General features: G+C 38.6%; 1 protein-coding gene across 2 annotated transcripts in view; it reads right to left on the reverse strand.

Annotated features, from left to right (window-relative positions):
• The window catches only part of MED13L (mediator complex subunit 13L), a 306,791-nt gene that overhangs the window by 60,175 nt on the left and 223,392 nt on the right, over positions 1-23,224 (reverse strand). For both annotated transcript variants that reach the window (XM_045456871.1, XM_045456869.1), the window contains exon 5: positions 896-1,041. In XM_045456871.1, coding sequence (XP_045312827.1) covers positions 896-1,041 — 146 coding nt within the window. The remainder of the gene's footprint in view (positions 1-895; positions 1,042-23,224) is intronic.

Consider the following 23,224-nt stretch of genomic DNA (forward strand, 5'->3'; position numbering starts at 1 on the left):
GGCAATCATAAACAATATGGAGGCTAAACACTCATGACGGGCTGTTAGTAAGTCCATAAAAATATTTTACTTAAATCCCTTAAAATATCAGTGTTTTTAAAAAATTACACTGTGGGATATACTGAGACCATAGCAGACATCTCTAGTAAATTAGACTGAACCAAAAAAAAATTCTTCCAGATGGTTCAATCTAATATTATTACATTTAAGTACTGTAACATTTATAATGCTATTCATAGAAAATTCTGAATTCCAAAAACAAAATTAAAGATTTAGAATCATGGTTAGAAAAAATGGACATGGAGTTATTTTGGGGATATTGAGGTGACTGGTTGAGAATTAATGAAAATATAAATGTTAAGTTAAATTACAATAAAAAACTACCATCAATGCAGTCTTTAATTAAAATAAAATAATAAAGTTATTAACATTATTGAAGAAACTGCGACTCTAGAAATTTGATTCTGGATGAAATTTCAAAAACAGTAATTTAACAGTAATTTTCTGTAGGTCATTGCATGCCTGAAACCATGGAACAAACAAAACAATGAAAACCTTTGATTGATATGATTTGTCAGTTACTCATTGGGTCCTATTTTTCAAATACTTATTGACCTCCTTTGGTTCTGAAGGAAATGCTCTACATTTTATTCCTTAATGCAACTTCACCTAAGACCACGCTGTAAATGTGATAAGCTATAAGCTCTCAGCAAAACATTAGAAAGCTATTCATGTGAAATGGTAGTCTTTCCTTTCTTCTTCAGAAGTTGACCCTTACGCTTAGTTTTAAAATGTCCATTTAAGATAACATCTCCATCTGCAAATCTTACCGGGCAAGGTGACTATCCACGGAGTGGGGAAGAGGTAGGCAACAGGGACATCACCATTTACTTACCTTGAAATGGTGCAGGTGAAGACTGAGCCATGTGTATATGTTCCTCATTGATTAAATAAATTGGCTGGTGTTGGGCAATCTCCACACTTGTGCACACATTACTTTCTCCATGAAGAAAGAATGTGAATGCGCAGGACAGATGCTCACTATAAGAGAAACAGTGAGAAATTCAACTCTCCATTTTGGTGGGAAATGAGCGCTAGACACAGAAATTACAGACGGGATACAGCTTTACTTTTATCAATCACCCAGCAAAGCCTGCCTCTGTGGATATTAATTGCATATACTTGTAGTTGATTTGAACAAGTAACATAACAATGACCTGTTGACAAAGTAAAGACACTAGTTACGCTACAATATGAAATCTGGAAAGCTATTGTGCAGATTGCCTCCTGTTTCATTTGCATAAAGTGTCCTATGCTGACTATAAACTCCTAAGGACAGAAAAAGAATCTTAACATTTTTCTACCTTAACCTCTTTCTATCTTCTGAACTGGCTTTTAACGGATTCTAGGGACAATGATAAAATAGTTTTGTTTATGTTTGGTATGACATAACAATAACATCAAATTTTACAAGCTTACAACATTGAACATGGTTAAAATTGTTCATCTAAAAATAGCAATTAAGGACACAGTTGTATATAAATTCCCAATATACAATTGCTAAGGTAATACAAGTCTCTAAATGGGCTGGTAATATTACACTTAATTTTTACAATTTACTTCTCATCACAAAATTTTATTAAAGCATTCCACTTCTCCATTTTCCACACAATTAGCTAAAAATTGATAAAAATGATGTGTCTTGGAGAAAAATAATTTCAAAATTACTACAGTAGCACATTCTTTCAAAGTTGTTAACTTTGGCCCTAAGCCAGTGATAATATCTCCATTTCTCAAGACAGCTTGTAAGAATACTTGCCTGATGAACCAAAGTCACTGTAGGCCAGGCAACTATCATTTAAAAAATCATCTCCAAGATGTGCTTCCTCTCAAAATTTCCCTAAAATGTTATAAACTGTATTTCGAGTACTACTCACAACATTACATTTTGCTTAGGTATAAAATTATAATGCTTTAAGGGAAAATTGAAATAAAAATGGTAACATTTTCATTCTATCACAAAGTGAAGCGTATATATTCTTCCTTGACAAGTATGTTGAGATAGCCTGTAGCTACCCCCAGCCCAAGGACAGACTTTGAGAACTTGATGGTACCTACAACCCTCTCCAGCTGTACAGTTCTGTTTTTTTTTTTTTTTTTCTAAGAATACATGACACAGGAGAGCAGGGATGACAACAGTGACATTAGAAAGTAGAATCCCCTTTTGACCTACCAATACCACTGCTAAGACTTTATTCCATAGATAAAACTACTGTACAATTATTGACTACAGCACTGCTTGTAATAAATACTGCAAACAGCAAAAATGCCCATCAGCAAAGAACTGGTTAGCTAAACTCTGATCTATGATTCATCCCTACAAAGTAATACTGTGCAACCACTTAAAAGAAAATGACCACATTGATATGTGGAAACCTCCAACATAAAGTCATGAATAGGAGGGGAAAACCAAGGCACAAAAACACTGTGGCTAATATAGTCCCATCTGTATAAAAACGGGACCGGGTCGGGGGAATATACACACACACAATTTGCTTACACTGGCATAAAATTTCTCTGGAAGCATACACTTTAAAACCCTAATAATCCTGGTTGCCTTTGGGGAATGACACGGCATGACTGAGGGAGAAAGAGAATTCACAATTCTTATTCTTTTATGCTTTTGAATGTGGGGCCATATGTCACACAGAGAGTAACGGAGGTAAGATCTGAAGGAAGCCCGTGCCTCCTGTCCTTGTGCAGTGTGCGTGCTGGCCCAACTGGAGGCATGCGCTAGAGGCATCCATGGGTTTCATCTCGTCATATTTGGCTCTTAGTGGAAGCCTGCTGAGATCGTCTTTGATTCTGATTCTGTTATCTAACATCCTGGCTATTTGATCAGCGAGCCATCAATATCTTTATCCACGCCATCACTAAAAATGGTGACAAAGACTGCAATGAGAATAGAATCCTGTGTCATCTTATCAGGTAAGTCCCAAATTACAAATTCACTGGAGTGCTGCCACCCATTCACTATTTCTTGTCTACAAAGGATACTCTGGAAGATTATGTCTAATCTCTAGATACAATGAAGATACATAACAACCGTCATAGTTCTCTGATCTAGACATTTGTCTACAAGTAAAATTCAGGTAGTCTGATACAAAAGCCAACCCCCACCAACTTGTACTTTTAAGTAGAAGGAGTTCAGATATGTGAATAAACATTGTAAACAAGGGGCTCTACAAAACAATTATAGATATATTACGTTAGATACTGTTATGACAGAGTTAGAAGGTTATTATAAGCACCATACCTGTTTCTGCTTCTTCTCACCCATCACCTACTTTTAACCTAAACCATTCCTCACTCAATTTCATCTATTTCATATACTCTCATTGTGTGCCAATTGAACAGCGCTGTAGAGGTGATCAAGATCAACGCCTTTCAAATTCAGGGAGGAGACTATGCCCAAAGTCACAATGGTTTAGAGCACAGCTGGATAAGAGTTCATTCCCCCTTTCTTAACATAGTGTTCACAGCACATTCATGACATTCTACCTTCAGTCAATGCTACATTCACCCCAATAGAATATAGGTCCTCATCAGTGTGACTGCACAATGTGTAACTTATACCCGCCCCTGCATCATTTCTAACCTCCTACTAAACACCTTAACTTGCCTCAAACTGAAAGTGGAGCCTCAGCCTGTTCTCTTAGGGCACTCCACCTGACAAGAATTCTAAGCCTTCTAACTCCATCTATTTTTCCACTCTTTATTCAGTAAATCAGGTCTGATTCAAGCAATTCTTTATTTAATCTCTATTATACCCTAAACATGTCTCTCACCCTTCTCTCACCCTTCCCCAGAGTCCTAGACGACTACGTATCTCCTTTTCCCGGTAAATGTACCCCTGTACTCATCCTCTTTCCCTTCTTGAACAGTCTGTATTTCTTCCTCTTTACTTGCCCCAGGTTCCTAAGCCATTAGATGCCTTCTCTTGATCAAGTTACTCTTTCAGGGGTACTGCCACATCTCACTCCCCTGTTCACTCATATCAAATAACCAACATGTAAGCAAAATGGTCAGTATAAATAGTAGCAATACCACCAAATTATCTACAAATAAATAAATTTTGTGCTACAAAAGAAATGAGGTACTAAGAAAATAATGGAGGGGTGCTATCTTGGAAAGGTGCATAATCAGGGAAGAACTTCTCTGAAAACAAGGAGAGCACTTAAACAGGCTTGATTTTTGAGGTGCCTGGCTGACTCAGTCAGTTGAGCGTCTGACTCAAAAAAAGGAGAGCACTTAAACAGGCTTGATTTTTGGGGTGCCTAGGTGGCTCAGTCGGTTAGGCGTCCAACTTTTGGTTTCAGCTCAGGTCATGATCTGACAGTTTGTGAGTTCAAGCCCACATTGGGCTCTATACTGACAGTGCAGAGACTGGTGTGGAGCTCAATCCCAAAACCTTGAAATTACGACCTGAGCAGAAATCAAGAGTCGGAAGGATCAACCTATTGAGCCACCCAGGTGCCCAGAGAGCATTTGGCATTTTATTTTTTTATTTTTTTTTAATTTTTTTTTTTCAACGTTTATTTATTTTTGGGACCGAGAGAGACAGAGCATGAACAGGGGAGGGGCAGAGAGAGAGGGAGACACAGAATCGGAAACAGGCTCCAGGCTCTGAGCCATCAGCCCAGAGCCTGACGCGGGGCTCGAACTCACGGACCGCGAGATCGTGACCTGGCCGAAGTCGGACGCCTAACCGACTGCGCCACCCAGGCGCCCCGCATTTGGCATTTTAAAAGAAACTTTTTAAAGAGGAAATGTGGCTGCACTGTTGTGAAAATAAAGGCTAGTATAACCTGAATTTGGAAAGATAGGAATATTTGTTCACTCTCTGCCTACCAAAAAGACAAAGATACATCAGAGTAGCTGAAAAATAAAGTACATCTATCTGCATACTGTTTACAAAAGCCACACAAAATAAAACTACACCACAAGAATGAAAATGAAAGGGAGAAGATGCTATGCCGGGTAAGTCCAAATAAAAATAAAGCTGGTATAGAAATAACAATAACTGAAACAATAAAATGTTTTTAAAACGTATGGTTCATTATTACATTATAATAAAGGGGGACGCAACAATAAATTAAAACAATCTTGAATGTGAATATTCACAACCATATGGTATGCCACAGAATTTTCAAATATGAAAAGCAAAAAAAAAAAAAAAAAAAATTGGTAGAACAAGGAAAAACTGACAAATCTGCAATGAATAAAGATTTCAACATACTCTTCTCAGTATGTAATAAAATAAGCAAATTATTAAGAAAACCAAAAAACCAAAGCCCCAATAATGACAAAAATATATAAACTTGAGTATATATGCTGACTTTCCAGAAATAACCTATTCCCTTTCCAAGAACACATGTAAGAGGAATAAAAATGAACTAAGTGGACACAAGACAAGTCCTAAATTTCAAAGATCAGATATCATACAGACTATACCTTCTTTAATCATAGTGCAATTTAGTTAGAAATCAGTTGTTTAAAAAATAAAAAGGTTAAAATAAAATCTCTTTGGAAACTTAAACATGCATTCCCTAAATAAGTCATCAGTTACAAAGGAAATCACAAAATACTTAAAACTGTATGACAACGAAAATAATACAGGTCAACAACTGCGAGAAACAGTGCTTAAGAGAGTAATTGATACCCTTATGTGCCTGTAAGAAAATCTTAAAATAAGATAAGCATTCAAATTAAGAAGTTGAAGGGCCAAGAAGCTCAATGAAAACAGAAAGATGAAAATAATAATGACAAAAACACTTATTAATAAAATGGGGGGGGGAGATGATCAATAGAAAGTATTGACAAAACCAAAACTTGTTCTTTGCACAAACCACAGTAAGACAAACCACCAGGCTGGCTGACTGCTCTGGGGGAAGGAAGTGGGGAAGATGCCCGTGCAAGGGAGGAGCACAGATAATCCTGGGAACCCAAAGAAGGAAGTAACCACAGAGAGTAGGAGTGTTTTGATGATAAAAATACTATACGTAACTTTATGCCAATAAATCTGAAACACATGAAATGGATAATTTTCCATAAAAATAGAAGCTGTAAAAATTTTTTGAAAAGAATAACTAAGAAATTCACCCACTGAATTCAACACCGGCTTAGAAGGTTTTATAACACTTTCAAGGAACAATCAGTCTTCCTATTCAAATAGTTTCAACAAATGATAAATAAAATAAAACCTCCCTGGGGCGCCTGGGTGGCGCAGTCGGTTAAGCGTCCGACTTCAGCCAGGTCACGATCTCGCGGTCCGTGGGTTCGAGCCCCGGGTCGGGCTCTGGCCTGATGGCTCAGAGCCTGGAGCCTGTTTCCGATTCTGTGTCTCCCTCTCTCTCTGCCCCTCCCCCGTTCATGCTCTGTCTCTCTCTGTCCCAAAAATAAATAAACGTTGAAAAAAAAAATTTAAAAAAAAAATAAAAAAAAATAAAACCTCCCAAATCTTTCCTTTAGGCCTGTATAGCTTTGACAGTAAAATGAGATACAATTAGTTACAAGAGAAAGTCACATGTAACAATTTCACTCAAGAACAGACACAAGACTACTAAGTTAAATAACAATAAATCGAGTTGAAAAGTGATCCAGAGATCTACAATACCACCAAGTGGGGTTTATGTTGGAATAAAGGAATGGATTAACATCAGCAAATCTGTTAGTGTAATACAGCACATTAACAGAGGAAGGAGAAAAATCAAAGAATCCATCTCAGCACACAGAAAAAAAAGCATGTATTAAAATTCAAAAACTCCAATAATCATTATTTATAAAATAAACTCTTAGCAAACTGGAGTCAAAAGGAACTATCTAACTTAAATAGACAAAGCAATCATGCTGCTTAATGTTAAAACTTTAGAATACTCTATAAAAACTTGTTAAAAGGCAAGACAAGGATATCTCCCCTTATATGCAACACTGCACTAGATGCCCAAGTCCTTGCAGTAAGAGAAAGAAGTATAAAAACCAGAAAGGATGAAGTAACAGTATCTTTGCAGACAATGCAATTCTGTCAGATGTTTTCAATGTAGACTACAGACAGATAAACAGAAGTAACAACAGAGTTAAGGTTGGTAGACCCAAGATCAACGATAGCTGGGTTCTTACATGCCATTTACAAAATATAATGGAAAAAAAAAAAAATACCCCATTAGCAACAGCAATGAAAACCAAAAGGTACTCAGAAAATAGATGAATAAAGGATATGTTAGGCTTCTATGGAGAAATTTACAGAACATTCAGTTTGCAGAATATACAAGACATAAACTCTCGGGTGGGTGGCTCAGTCGGTTGAGCGTCTGACTTCGGCTCAGGTCATGACCCCACGGTTCGTGGGTTCAAACCCCACGATGGGCTCTGTGCTGACAGCTCAGAGCCTGGAGCCTGCTTCGGATTCTGAGTCTTCCTCCTCTCTCTCTGTCTCTGTCTCTCTCTCTCAAAAATAAATAAACATTAAAAAATATTTTTTTAAGATATAAACTCTTTTAAAAGACAAATCATATAGCTAGATATGCTATCAGTATCATAAAGATTACAATTCTCCCCAAATTGATCCATAAATTCAATGCAATTCCAACCAATCTGATTCTGAAAAGTATACAGATCAAGAATAGCCAACGCAATTCTGAAAACAAAGCAACAGAGTTAACTTAGTAGTATCCAGATTTACTACTGAACCACAGTAATAACAACAGGGTAGTAATGACTCAGGAATAAAGACCCGTTAAATGGAACAGGGAACTCAGAAGCCCATCCTCCAAGGGCTCCCCATCTCACAAAGTGTAAAAGCCAAGAACGCAGCCCCGGTTGCCTTTATGACCAAAGTGCCTTCTGCTCCCTTCCATTCTCTCTCTCCATTCCAGCCAATACAGCTTCTTGCTGTTCCTCAAACAAGCCCATCACAATGCCTCCTCTTGGCCATTCAACATTACTGCTTCTTCTACCTGGAACTCTCTTGCTCCCAGCTATCAATAGGGCTCTCTCCCTTACTTCCTACAAGTTTTGCTTAAATCCCATCTCCCTAGCAAGGCTTATCCTCGCCATATAATTTAAAGGCACAACTCCCCGTAACTCTCTTGCCCCCTTTTCCCTATAGCACTCGTCACTTTCTCCTATTGTCTCTGATACACCAGTCACAATGCTTAGAAGCACTGTGGATCTAAAAACAGCCTTGTAAACTGTAATGCTCCCGCTGCGTTACATTCTTACTACAGATAATGGGAAGGAAATGAGATACTGCAGGAGACAGAAGGGAAGGAGGAAGGAAGACAAAAAACAAAGTAAAAGAGGGATGGGAAGAAATGGGAGGAAGAAAGACAGGAGAAAAAAGAGGAGGAGAAGGGAGAGGGAGAGGAAGAAGAGGAAGAGAAGAACAGGAAGAGGAGTTTCTGGAGTCTATATGGCCATGTGTGGTACTTAACAGGTAATTGTGTCTCAGAAGTTTGAATGAATTTTCTTTTTAAAAATCGCATTCAAGGGCACCTGGGTGGCTCAGTCAGTTAAGTGTCCAACTCTGGCTCAGGACGTAATCTCACAGTTCATGGGTTTGAGCCCCGCATTGGGCTCTCTGCTATCGGGGGCAGGGGGGGGGGCTCGCTTTGGATCCTCTGCCCCCCTCTCTCTGCCCCACCCCTGCTTGTTGTCTCTCTCTTTTTAAATAAATAAACTTAAAAAAAATCACATTCAAGATTATAATTACACTATTGGCAAATGTTCATGTTATGGACTTCACAGGGGTCTGTTCTATAGCTTTAGCATTTGCCACTGTTTTATTTTAAAAAATTAACAGGTGAGAATTTTGAATAAGAGTATAATAAATGCTAGAATAATTATTTTATGACTAATAAACAACCAGGCTTGTATTATATCTGTGTACGTTATTCACAAGAATGTCATTTTAAGTGTCCTAGATAAACACTATTGATGAGATAAAGAACACTATCGCAATTTATTAAACTATTTACAAAATGTAAAATTATTCCTACTTCAAATATGTAACATGACTTAGAGAAGCTAATTAAAGCCTAAAGGCTTTTTAAACTTCCTCTCACCACCCTCCTTTTTTCTCTCCTCTTCCCTCTGTTTCTCTTCTTTATCCCTCCCTCCCTTCCTCCACCTCTCCCCATGATTCTATTTTTATTCTTTCTTTCTCTCCCCCTCTCTTCTCCCTCCTTCCCTCTCCCTCTCCACCTCTCTCCCCACCAAGTGCTTTACTGTATTTCACCTATGCTACAAGCCTATCTCCAAATATCTCACCAGATGTTTGTAACTCTTTATTCTAAGCTTCAAAGACCTATTTCTTTCAGATAAAACTAAGAAACAAACCACCAAAATAATCTTGTTTCAAAGTAACAAGGGCAATATCTGCAAGCAGTCAAAGCAACCAACTCCTACCTCACCTTGGAGCTTCCCTAGACATCAGAGTTTTAGGCAACGTATTTAATATTTCTCTAAACTAGGAAACATCCATCCATCCACCCACCCACCTATCTATCTATCCATGCATCCACTCATCCAGCCAGCCACCTATCCATGTATATATATATATTATACACAGATAAATGGATATACGGATGTATGTACATAAACGGTTTTGGAGAAATCTCTTCCGCTGTTTAAATGCTGAACAGCTAAACATAACATAAACAGATTCTCCCTGGCAGTCGGTGCAAGGAGAGCATTCACAAGAAAATGGTCAGTGTTAGTGCTGGTAGACACTGACCCCATTAGCCACTCCTCTAGCCTCAGCCAACCAGTCTGCTTCAGGACCGGGCGCTCCTTACTGGGCGCGCCACGCTGCTCCATCCGTTGGTGTCCGTGCTCTTCTTTTGTCTAGAGTAAACTTCTCCTATCCTTCATCTAACTCCTGCTTAGCTTCTCCAAGAAATCATCTTTCAAGTCCCAGAGCAGGCTACGTGCCCCACATGCCTCTGCGTACACCTCAGTCAAAACACGTTTGTAAGTTTTACATCCAGTCCGTCTGACTAAATATTGTGAGGGCAGAAGTCGCATTTTAGCTTTCACTTTGGAACCTTCACATGGTATCTGGCACGGGCACATGCTGCATTAGTACTTAATTGAGTTTGTGATATTTTATATCTTTCCCCCGAAATTTTTTGGCATTTTACCAGGTGACTCAGAAATAAGCCTGGAATCGTGAGTCAGAAGACAGGGAAGACAGGAGTAAAAGCTAGGACACTCCAGCCAGAAATACATTCGGTGACACCTACCCATGGCCTTGAGAATTTCTGATGATCTTTCTAACTATTCTTCTGCAGGGAGCCTGCTCTGGGCATATCACTAATGGCTATAGGGTATAATATAGTGTGAATCTCTTTGGGACCCAAGGCAGTTTATACTCTCTGGATTAGAAAAGGGACGAGCACAAAATAAATAAGGACTACACATATAGGTCAACAGGATATTCTCTTCCGTAAATGCCACTGAAGAATTCTGTTCCTTTACTCCGTTATCCATCCCAAGTACTATGGCCAAATCAATCCTCCTAAAACACGTTTGTAATAAAAATCAATACTACTCAATCCCATGTTATAGTCCCCCACTGCCCAGAGGAAAAAGCTAAACCCCTCTGCCCTCTGCCCAAGCTTTCCTTATTCTAGTGCAACCCACTTTTTCTTTTTAAGTAGTATTTAAAACCCTACTTCCATGTACAAACTCTCAGTGACAGCCAGTTTGGAATGGTTAATGCTTTGTGCATCTCTCACATGAATTCCTGTAACTCCACGTAATTTCCCACTCCTTCATTCCCCTTACATCCCATTTCTCAAAGTCCAACATCACTTCTACTTTCTCTATAGAGCCTTCTCATATTAGCTCGTTCCATAGAGACCTCTTCCTGCTACCAAGAGTCCTCACCGTGCTTGGCACCCATGCCGTCAGAAGAACTTACTTAACGAAGCACACCTATCTGTCTTGTGCAAGACGCTCTGCTACATTTTGGAATATGGAAATAAGCAAGTGCACAACCAGGCCTTGGGTATGTTATAGTTTCCTAAGCAAAGTACCTAAAAACTTTAGAAGCAGCCAAGAGGGTAACATAAAATTATTGTACTAGCCTGCATAGCAAGATCCCAAAGACATCAAAAGGCATAGCAATATGAAGATGGAGAAGTTCTGGTAGGATATCTTAGTCAAAATTTTCTACTTTAATAATATTAAACTTAAAAAAACCCTCATCATATGATTATAACATCTTATATGGGTTTGTATCCTATGCAATCTTAGAGAATTATCAGCTTATAAAAGAATGACACGAACCCATGGGAATGAGGAGAGGTTCAGGGAAAGAAAAGTTTCCTACTATTTATAAAATATCGTGCATTCTATCTTATTGTTCTAATTGGGTTAAATTCTCTATTCTCAGAGGTCCAATAAGTAAAACTAAAAACTACATTCCAATAAGAAAAGAAATGTGGTTGCATTCTATCTTTCCAATATCTTCTCTCACTACATTAATTTGTATGTGCAAGGCTTCCATCGTCCCATTTGTTTCCTTCCTAGGACCTGTCATAATCTGTAGTTATTTATTTTGATGGTCCCCTCCCACCACAACGAAAGCCCTCTGTATTCCAGGAACCTAGCGCAGCCCATGACACACAGCACTTAATAGTCACTGAATGAAAGAATGCAGTTTTAGTCATAACCAATGATTAAATTACTTTTCTTTAGAAAGTTCCATCTTGAGCAGAACAAGAACAGCTGATGCACACTGAATATTTTTAAAGTGGGGGAAAGTTTCATTGTTAATAGAATGAGGTCATACGTAATTTCAATGATAGAGAAAAAAGTAACTTTTTTTTAAGTTTATGAGAGAGAGAGAGAGAGAGAGAGAGAGAGGCAGGCAGAGAGAGCACACATACGCACATACACGAGCGGGAAAAGGGTAGAGAGAGAGGAAGAGAGAGGATCCCAAGCAGGCTCCACAATGTCAGCAAGGATCCTGAAGTGGGGCTCGAACACACAAACTGGGAGATCATGACCTGACCTGGCATCAAGAGTCAGATGACTAACCAACGGAGCCACCCAGGTGCCCCCAAAAAGGCAACTTTTAAAAGTGTTCACTCAGGAAAACACAAGGGGTTGGTGGGTGCTGCACCTCTGTAGTTGGGAAAGGACCCGCATAAGTGCAAAAAAGGAAGGACTTAGTATTCCAGATCATTTTATTCTCTTACAATATTCTAAACCTTAAAAAAACAAAAGATTTTTTTTACTTCTTACACAGAGTTTTCAGAATGCAAGTATTACATGTGCTTTCAAAATGCATTATGAATATTAATAAACTCCTGTTCTTTTCATGGTGTAAAAGTGTTTTGATAACAGATTCACAATGCAGAACGCATTTAGATAATTCTATCTAAATGCTTTCTGTGTTATGAACTTATCTTAAAATTTTCCAAGCTGTCATTAACCAAATCTCTTGCCAGAAGTAATTTGCCTCACTCTATAGATCCTCATTTGGGAATATTTTGCTAATGTTACTTTATCATTTCCTTTCCTTAAAAATACACTGTTTACTTTGGCAGCCTTCACAAAGACTATGTTGAGATCCTTTGCTCACTAGCATGCTGCTGACCTTTCTCTTATTGGACCAGCCTTAACCTTCTTCCTTTTTAAAAGAGGGTGGCATTATAATGTTCAAATAACAAGACCATGAAATTATTTCATAACACTTTGAGATGCTTTCATTATTTCATATATCTTCCCTTTAAATTATAAGTTAAATCTGATAAAAAGGCAATGAAAATGTCCAGGAAAGTTAATGGCATATAATTTTTTTTTTTAACTGAGAGGTAGCGCTTGTATTATAACTGTCAAATTACCATTACAATTTTATGAAATCACGCTTCTAAGAAGAATAGTTACCAAGTAAATTATTACAATACAAAACTGCCTTGGTGAACAACTCTCCCTCATGTATAAGAACATATACCTACGAGTATATTTGTCAATATGCGCGCACGCGTGCACACACACGAAATTAAATTAGCAAGCTCTAGGACTTCTCCTTTCTACCTTTCTATCCTCAAAGCTCAGTTGTTCACTGTTAGTACGTTTGGCACTGGTGCATGAATTCGTGCTGGTCAGAAGGGTGCCATTCCTGGCACTGTAGTGGTAACAACCCAGCAGCACTTCTTACATTAATGCAAAACAGAGCCCTGCTGGCCTAAAGGACTTCGTGTTTCTCCCTGGGTGCCTCACTTGCTGGAAGCAAGTGACAGTGCAGAGGCTAAGATTCCCTGTATATCCCTGATCCAAAGGCTGGAAAGCTTGAGGGTTCCCATCCTGACGATACAAACTATATAAGATAATTTTCATGATGCCAAAATAGACATATGAGCTGCTCTAGTCAGTGATCTGAGCTTAAAAAAATCAGAAGCCGACATACACAAAATTTGAGGAGGCTTATGAAAGTCATCTTATTAAAATCTCTCTTGAGGTTACTAAACTAGGCCAGATTATCTAGTCACAGTCTCTGGACAGCCCTTTGAAGATTCAATGGAATGTGCCTGGCAGAGAATACAGATTAAAGTAACATTTATATTAGGTAACTCATAACCACCAAAGTACTTCTGCTCACTTTAAGACATGGTTGGATTCTTTTTTTTTTTTTTTTAAGTATTAAAAAAACCCTTTATCGACTTTTTTGGTTACTTTTAAAAGATAATAACAAAGTATGTGTGTGAGCGGGGGGGGGGGGAGGTGGGTAGAGCAATGAGGGGGGTAATGGAAAGCCACATAAATTTTCTACCATTTTCTCGTTAAATACTGTGAAGGCATTATATATTACTAAGAATAATAAAGGACCAACTGACACTAACATAGCTAAGGCTTTCTTTTTTTGTTAAGATTTATTTTTAAGTAATCTCTACACGCAACGTGGGGCTCAAACTCACAACCCTGAGATCAAGAGTTGCACGCTCTACTGACTGAGCCAGCCAGGCGCCCTGCTAGGGCTTTCTGTATCTTTTTGCCTGTGTGCCTGAGAGTATTCTCTAGCCTTTCTTTCCTGTTCCTTATTGCTAAACTGAAATGCTAAAATGAAATCCTCCCAAACTACAAAATACTCTTGTGTAGTGTATCTTAAAATCATGGGTGTTTACTGACCAATATGACAGATTCTAACACCTGAGGAGGAGGAGCCTAAGTGGTGGTCATGGTGGAGTGACTGCCAGCTTAAAAGACACGTACGGACAGATCCCCACACCCAGCTCACACTGGGAGAAAATGTAAAGCCAACAGGAATTCCAGAATGTTGCCATTCACCGAAAGAACAACAGCAGGCAGGGCCGCACCTGCATGGTCAAACAATGCCACCCCCACCCAAAAATCTGTTAAAAAACACTGGTGCTAGGTATGTAGGCTTTTTGCTTTCATAGAGCATTATTTCTCCATATTCCACTAATGTACTTCCTATCGTGTATGAGTATCAACCTTTATTATTTTTTTCCTGTCTCGTTATATTCATTATATGTAAAATACCTGAAATACTTCTAGAACAAGAAGAGGTAGGAAAAAGAGGGAAGGATGCATATGGAGATTCCCTTTTCCTTTCATACCCCAAGTCTAATTAAGGAACAATGTTATATTACAGTATGTATTTAATGAGAGCTGATATATAAATTAAATAGTACAACATGATAAAATTATTCTGTGTCCGTCCCTATTCACAGGAATGGTCCCAGTTACATTTTTAAAAGACAATGTCTACAATAAACAAAACAGGGGGAAAGAAACTACCTTTTTATATCACACTATTTCAGATCTAGTAGCTGATACTCAGCTCAGTGTGGCTTGGCAAGTTCTTTAAAGGCTTTCCAACACTTGGCATTAGCCTACCAGAGAGCAGGGCCCTCTATATTCAGCACTGTTGCAAAATGTCTCACTCACCAGTACTCAAAGGAAGTCACAGTTTTCCCAGCAAAGGGAAAATAAAATTGGAGCGGACACTTATTTGGTAGAATGCTGTTATCACTGAGTATTTATCTTCCATACTCTTCCCATACCACAGGCCTACTCCAGAGAGCTAGGTTTTTCTCTTCTTTAATCAAAACACAGTGCAGCCTTTAATCATCAGCAGTGCTTGTGATCCCAACCCCCTTATCCCTAACATAAGAAAAAGAAATCTGATGGCTAAAGCCAACAAAAAAATAAACTTAAGATGCTTCTACATGTTTCTTATAGTCTATTTAAAATTATGACGTCAAAGATAGCTACATATTTTGCAATAGGAATTAACTTTGATTCTTAACAATCAAAAGCAATTTCTCCTGGGGCGCCTGGGTGGCTCAGACGGTTAAGTGTCCGGCTTCGGCCCAGGTCATGATCTCACTACTGGTGAGTTCGAGACCTGAATCGGGCTCTGCCCTGACAGTGCTCACGCACGCTCTCTCTCAAAATAAATAAATAAAATTTAAATAATAATAATAATAAATAAAAGTCACTTCTCCTAATCAGGTAAAACTCGTATGACAGGATATAAAAGAAAGAGGAGATACTGGAACTCGCACAGTCATCAGGTGCTGTAAACCTGAAAGATACTATTTATTCAATATAAGAATGGCATTAGCACCTCACTAAAGGGACAAGGAACACAGAAAACATCACCTGAAGATGTAGCCCCTAAAAGTACAGCCCAGGGATACCCAATAAATACCCAGTCTTCAAACTATTCTCATGTGCATAGTAGTTATGAAACACTTAATGATAATCACATACAATCAGCATCTGGTCACTGCCAAAAAATAGGATTTTAAAATTGTGAATGTTCACTTTTTTTTTTAATTTTTTTTTTAATGTTCATATTTGAGAGAGAGACAGAGACAGAGTGTGAGTGGGAGACACAGAATCTGAAGCAGGCTCCAGACTCCAAGCTGTCAGCCCAGAGCCCCACGTGGGGTTTGAACCCACGGACCGGACCATGAGATCATGACCTGAGAACTGAAGTCGGACATTTAACCGACTGAACCACACAGGCGCCCCTCACCTTTTCTTTTTTTTTTCTTTTCCCTTTTTTTTTGAGTTCTGTCCCTTTTTCCATGTCTAGACCCTCTCAGACTCAGAGCTAGGTGTTCTCACTCATCTTGGCTTTAAGTACCGTCTCCATGTGCACGTCCAGGGGAGCTCTCTCTGAGAGTGCCAATCTGTAAAAGACTTAGACATAAAAAGATTCTGATAGAGAGTCTCCTTTCATTATCAAGAACCAGTAGCTGAGGCAAATTTCAGTTCATTTGGTCATTCAAGGAGTACGTGTGTGCTGCCCTAAATGCCAGGCATACATACCCTACAGAAGGCCCCAAGAATCCCGGTTCTCAAAGACTGTATGTTATTGTTGGGACGATCCGGACAGTTTTAAAGTTTTATAAAGATAATTTTGGGGGGTAAAAGGTCTAAGAAGAAACAAAACAAGGTGATGTGCCTGAGAGTGGCAGGGGAGGGGACCCGGGGGGAAGACAGGATACATTATACACGAGGCAGTGGTGGGAGGGGAAGACTTCTTCCAGGAAGAAGAAAGGAAGGTGAGCCCTAAGGGGAGGAGGTTTAGGCAGAGGGTATACACAAAAGGATATAGGAAAAAGTTTAACGTGTTTGAAAACAGAACAGCCACTGTGTTCGAAGCTTATAAATGGGAAGGAGACAGGTACAAAATGCAGTCAAAGAGGTGAGCAGGGGCTAGAACATGTAAACCTTTCGACAATGGCACAGGGCTTGAATTCGATTCCAAATACCTACGGGATTTTAAGCAAAGGAATTCCTATGTCTAATTTATATTTTGAAAAGATCGCTTTACTTATTCTCTGGATACTATATTACGGAGGAGTTAAGTAAGAGTAGATGCAGGGAAAACAGCTAGAAGGCTCTTCTGTCAGTCCAAATGAGAGAACAGCATGGCTTAGGTTGGCAGCAGTGGAGGCACCACGAAAAAGGTCAGGCACAATAGTGAGAAAAGGGCTCAGGGCAGAAAACTCATTTGGGAGACGTGCACACGGAGACGGTACTTAAAGCCAAGATGAGTGAGAGCACCTAGCTCTGAGCCTGACAGAGTCCAGACGTGGGAAAAAGGACACAACTCAACTTCTGCTTTGACATTCTCGGGTTCTTGGGTGGGGGGACCAATATGCAAAAGGTTTAGAGACAGAAAGATTCTGCAGGGGATCGATCTCCTTTCGCTGTCAAGCATCAGCACTAGTAGCTCAGGCAACTTTCACATGCTACCATGTTTTCAGTATACGAAGCAGATCTTTTAATGATACTTCTCCTAACAACAGGCAAAGAGAGAAAATTAATTTTTGTTTATTTTAGTGATAAAAGCTACATACACCTACCTACCTACACACACACACACACACTCTCTCTCTCTCTCTTCCATTGGGAATTTAATAAATTTAACTTAATCAAACTAACCTATTAATATTTTCTCCTTTCAAAGCTATTTTTTAAAAAGAATTCACCGAGTTTAACAAAATTTGCTGAAAACAAATAATGAAGTTATAAAATACTATTTGAACCAAATTATCATCTGAATAAATACCAGTTTTTCTAATTTGTAATCACAGCTACAAATCTGATTAGTATCACAATTTGAAGTAACAATAAAGGAAGCAATCACACAATCTATTTTACATTTAGAGATTTCCACTTAAAATAATTTTCCTGTTTTATAATGTTCACAAAGGTGGGGAAGAGATATGTCAGTCATTGGTTTTCCCTTGATCAGGCTGGGTCATTTACTCAAGAGCAAGAGACTCCTTTAGATATACTACTTTTTCTCCAAATGGCTCTGACAGAGTCTTACTTACTAATTTTAAACATACATCAGATCTGGAAACTACCCAAACTCCCATCAATAGTAGTAGAATGGCTAATTAAATCGAGATATATTGACACAATGGAATCCCATACAGCAATCAGAATAAATGACATACAACTACACACAACAACTTCAATGACCATCACAAACAATGCTGAAGAGAGGACGAACCAAAGAATATATATGATTCTATTTACGTGAAATATAAAAATACATTAAACTAAGCTGTTAGAATAGGGCTCATGCTTGGGACGTGAAAAGCGAATGAGGGAGGTCTTGGGGTGCTGGTGACATTCTATTTCTTGACCTGAGTGCAGGTTACATAAATGTGCTCAATTTGGAAATACATATTTATAAACACTACGATAAATGTACATTTGTATTATATATTATATTTCAAGAAAGTTACACATATACAATAAAAAAAAAAGCAAAATGCTAACATTTTGAAACATAAAGAATTTTAGGTTAAATCAGAGCTGTAAAAGCATGAGTATTTATCTATCTGTGACAAACAGAATAATGGTTTCCCAAAGATGCTCCTGTCCTCACCCCCAAAATCTGTGAATAGGTTATGCTACACAGAAGGGAGAAAGAATTAAGGTTGCGATGGATTAACGTTGCTCATCAACTGACCTTAAAATAGAGAGCTTATTTTGGATTAGCCAGTGGGCCCAATATAATTACAAAGTCTTTAAATGTGTAACAGAAGAGTCAGTGTCAAGAGCTACAGGATGTGAAAAAGACTCAAAGAGTCATTGCTGGCTTTGAAAATAGAAGAGGGACACAAGTTAAGGGGAAGCTAGAAAAGGAAAAGAAAGAGATTCTCCCCCTAAAGTCCTAGAAAGGAGTGCGAGCCTGCCAACATCTTGATTTTAGCCTGGTGAGGCCCGTTCCATACTTCTGATGTCCAGAACTAAAAAGATAATAAATGTGTAAGATGACAAATCATCGTCACCTTTGTAGTGATTTGTTTTAGCAGCAATAAGAAACTAATACATTATCCTCTTCTCTTTATTTTTTTTCAGATATCACATAGCTTATACACAAAATAAACATTTTATTTTTTATTTTTTATTTTTTTTTAACGTTTATTTTTGAGACAGAGCATGAACGGGGGAGGGTCAGAGAGAGGGAGACGCAGAATCTGAAACAGGCTTTAGGCTATGAGCTGCCAGCACAGAGCCCGACACGGGGCTCGAACTCACGGACCGCAAGATCATGACCTGAGCCAAAGTCGGCCGCTTAACCGACTGAGCCACCCAGGCGCCCCCAAAATAAACATTTTAAACAATACATACATTTTAGAGAGAAACAGGTAATAGAAAAATGGTATAACACTAACGGTAGCCTGTTTGTACGTGCTAATATAAGGTTCCATCTCCCCCACATTTTGGAGGTTATCTTTAGGTCCTCCAATAATCAAAGCATACATTCATTACTTCTTATATCTATTTATCCAATACATTTTTTCCATTCCTATCAACACTCAAGTTAGTTCCCAAATCCTTTTACTCATGGAATCAAGACAATTATTTTCACAAAACCAATTTCTCAATTTACCTGAAAATAATGTCTGATGAATTTTGACTTTATCCTTTACCTCCTAAATTTAGTAAACTAACATTACTAAATGAATTTTTTTAAAGGGGAAGAAAGAGATCATTCTTTCCTAATTCAATAATATTTAAAAGCAAAACAATGAGGAAAAAATCAATTTGGAGTCATCAGCAAAATGCGATAGGACTTCTAGCTTATAATTTATCCTCATGAAAACCAGGCCATTTCAAAGTTAAGAGTCAAATGGTATTCTTCAAAGAACCTAGACTGGAATTTCTAAAATCAAATTTCTAAGGAAGCCTGTTGTAAATGACCAATTGCACATACTTAACTATCAACATAATAATATATCTGAATAAACATTTTATTGTAACTCATTTCAAGATAGCCCTACGTTTTTTTCCCCTCCTAATGAAAGCGGCTTTAAGCAGCTAGGTATAAGATCACACCTACAGGGAAGCAGCAACAAAGGAGACAAAGAATACGATATCATATGGCCTGTTATTATTATTGAATTTTAATCAACTACTTAAATGAAGGAACATCTAGCCTCCAACAGAGGCAAACGCAGATGGAGGTAAAATTCAACAATAGCTTACGTAAGTTTAGGACTGCCCAAAGAACAACTAGAGTGGGTTTTAGCTGGTAATAGGAGGCATCTAAATGTGACCGGCAAAAGGAACTAAGGTAGTCGTAAGATCCAAGAACAGAACTAGATGTTGGCTATCCAGAACATTAGTGTTGAGAGATGGATGGTATTTAGAATCCCCATGAGAGGCTGCTTTTTAACTCAGACAAGTACAAAAGTACAGACGTTCTAAGGGGACGTTGTTACTAATGGGCATTCGCCCTGGACATCAGATAGGTTGGGGCAGAAAACGTTAAAAGTCACCAGCTAAGAACAAAGAAGTGAATGAGAAGACTGCTCCAGATCTCTGCTAGCCAAGAGCGTTCACTTTAATTCTGGATGTCACACTTAAGAAGGGTCGTAATCACACTGGAACACACTCAAGAATGACAAAAAAACTTACAACCAGACAACATGACAATAAGTGAAGGAAGTAGAGATATTTAACTAAGAAATGAGACAACTCAGGGAAGAGACATAAATAATCTTTCCTACACAAGCGATTCTCAAGCATGCCATGCCACGAAACCTATTTTGCTCAGCGTGGTGTTTTATAATCACTGCTGGGATAGTACATGCTATCCTCAATTGTGGCAAACATCAATCTTACACAATGATCAAAGCGTGGCCACACACCGGCCAATACTTCATGGCACAGAGAGAACTCAAGCGTACTGGCCAAGCACCACGTACAGACGCTACAAAAAAATATACTCCAATTCAGTATAGACTCTCTAACTGGGCTGCTGAAAGAAAATATGAGCGGACAAGAAAGGTAATGTATTTGCTATCTCTGAAGGGCGGTGGAAGAGACTCGGGCACACTGAAAGGTGAGGGGGAGCAGGATGATCTTTACTATAGCACCTTCAATCCTGAGATTCTAATGATTCCATATCTCAATTTCCAAATAAGCTGTACCTGTTTACATTTTTTTTTAATATATGAAATTTATTGTCAAATTGGTTTCCATACAACACCCAGTGCTCATCCCAAAAGATGCCCTCTTCAATACCCATCACCCACCCCCCTCCCCCGCCAACCCCCATCAGCTCTCAGTTTGTTCTCAGTTTTTAAGAGTCTCTTATGCTTTGGCTCTCTCCAACTCTAACCTCTTTTTTTTTTTTTCCTTCCCCTCCCCCATGGGTTTCTGTTAAGTTTCTCAGGATCCACATAAGAGTGAAAACATATGGTATCTGTCTTTCTCTGTATGGCTTATTTCACTTAGCATCACACTCTCCAGTTCCATCCACGTTGCTACAAAGGGCCATATTTCATTCTTTCTCATTGCCACGTAGTACTCCTTTAAGCTGTACCTATTTAAAAAAAATCCCACATGGACTGATTACTCAGAAGCAGACGTAATACTGAAAGGCAAAAGCGCATCAAAATGTAAGGGGAAGATGTACTGAGACAAGGTAAAAAGAAGTATCTTGAAGACACTATTCCGAAACTTTAATGTATATTGTTGGTAAAGCCACAAATGCATGAGTTATTAAATCAGTCCCCCGAACCAAACTTTTCTGCTCTCCCTTTATTACCAGCATTACTATTTGAAAGCAGAACTTACATGAATACCTATTCATAAAAGCGGCAATGTAACAGAGGTGAGTAAACACAAATTTATTACCCCTAGAAAGGAAACATGAGGCTGATAGCCTTCAAGAGCAGCATCCTATCAGCCTCAAGTATCAGCCTGTGAGTTGGAATGAAAAAAAAAAAAAAAAATCAATAGTTTGAATAGCAAGAGTTATAAAAAGAAGAAAATTTTCCCTGGGTATGATGCCATTACACTGTTTACTCTCAAGGGCTGAAGTCTCAATTCAATTCTTCCGAGGATAAAGGGCTGCATTCATCCACTGTTAGCTGATGTTCATCTTGAACAATATACTCACACACAACGTAAACTTTCAAATTTCTTATTCAGGAACACTTAACTTCTGTGCCTGGGGTCATCACTGGTAAGAGTTCCTACAGATATTCTTTCTCCGGTTTCCTTTGTCAGCTACCCTGGAAGAACTACCATCTCAGAACTCAGCAGATAGTTCTATCCCTCTACCCATTTAATCATTATAGGCTGAATCCCCTCTGCATCAATTAAGCACACAATGGAGTGCAGTACATAAAAACCACAATAAGCAATACAGAAAAAAAGGATTAAAGCCATGAAAAATGTATTAATTTATTCTACGCAATGCACTTGTAATTCTTCCACTTTCAGTCAAGATCACAGTACAGTTTAATAGTCTGGTTCAGGGACCAATTAATCCTTTTATATTTAAATCAATCACTGACTCCTCTCCGAATAATTTAGCTTCTACATGCTGCCTCCCATTTGATGTCTTTAGGGAAAGAGTACAGTTAACACTGTGTGGCACATTCATCATGTTTGGTAATAGAAAAAGAATTGCAGTATCAGAGAAATCTCATATGGAAAGGAGAACATGCTCTAAAACATGTTAGCATAATCACTGTATGTGCCATCTTTTTCTTAATTAAAACAGGCAAGTTAAACCTGGGGCCGAGAGTACACCCTTCATCCAGCCTTTCACAGCATGTGTGCATGCATGTAAGTACTTATTTGGGAATGTATAAGATATACATCCAAGAATAAAGCCTTTCTATACAACCCCTTCAGCTCTACCAGTGTCAGATCCCCTCTCTCATCCCAACCAACAGCAGGATGACCTCACGATGCTCAAACAGTGGGAATAGGGAGGAAAGTAACAGAAAAGCGAAGGTTTTACTCCAACTGGCATGTGTCTGGCACCTTGCCACAAAGCTGTGTCCTTTTCTTTGCGTAACTGTAAAGCCTAATGAATAGGGTTAATTCAACGCAACAGTCAGGTGTCGTCTATGGAGAGCAGATGTCCGTGTTTCAGGAATATTTGAACAAAGAGGTCAAGAGAGTGTGGAGAGTTCACACGACTGAGAACGACAAGACTGTGCTAAAACGATTCCCTACTTCAGCCCACACTGAAAGAAGAAGGTCCCCCTCTTCTTCCCTGGATCTTACCACAATAAGTCACCGTTGTATTCTAATGGCCACTTCATGGATTACAAATGCACAATTTAGCTTCGGAAATTTCAAAGCAAACATAAGCACTTTTAAAATGGCTACAAGTTAAGTGTTTTTAAAA

This window comes from Leopardus geoffroyi, chromosome D3 (assembly GCF_018350155.1).
Source record: "Leopardus geoffroyi isolate Oge1 chromosome D3, O.geoffroyi_Oge1_pat1.0, whole genome shotgun sequence".
Taxonomy (NCBI): domain Eukaryota; kingdom Metazoa; phylum Chordata; class Mammalia; order Carnivora; family Felidae; genus Leopardus; species Leopardus geoffroyi.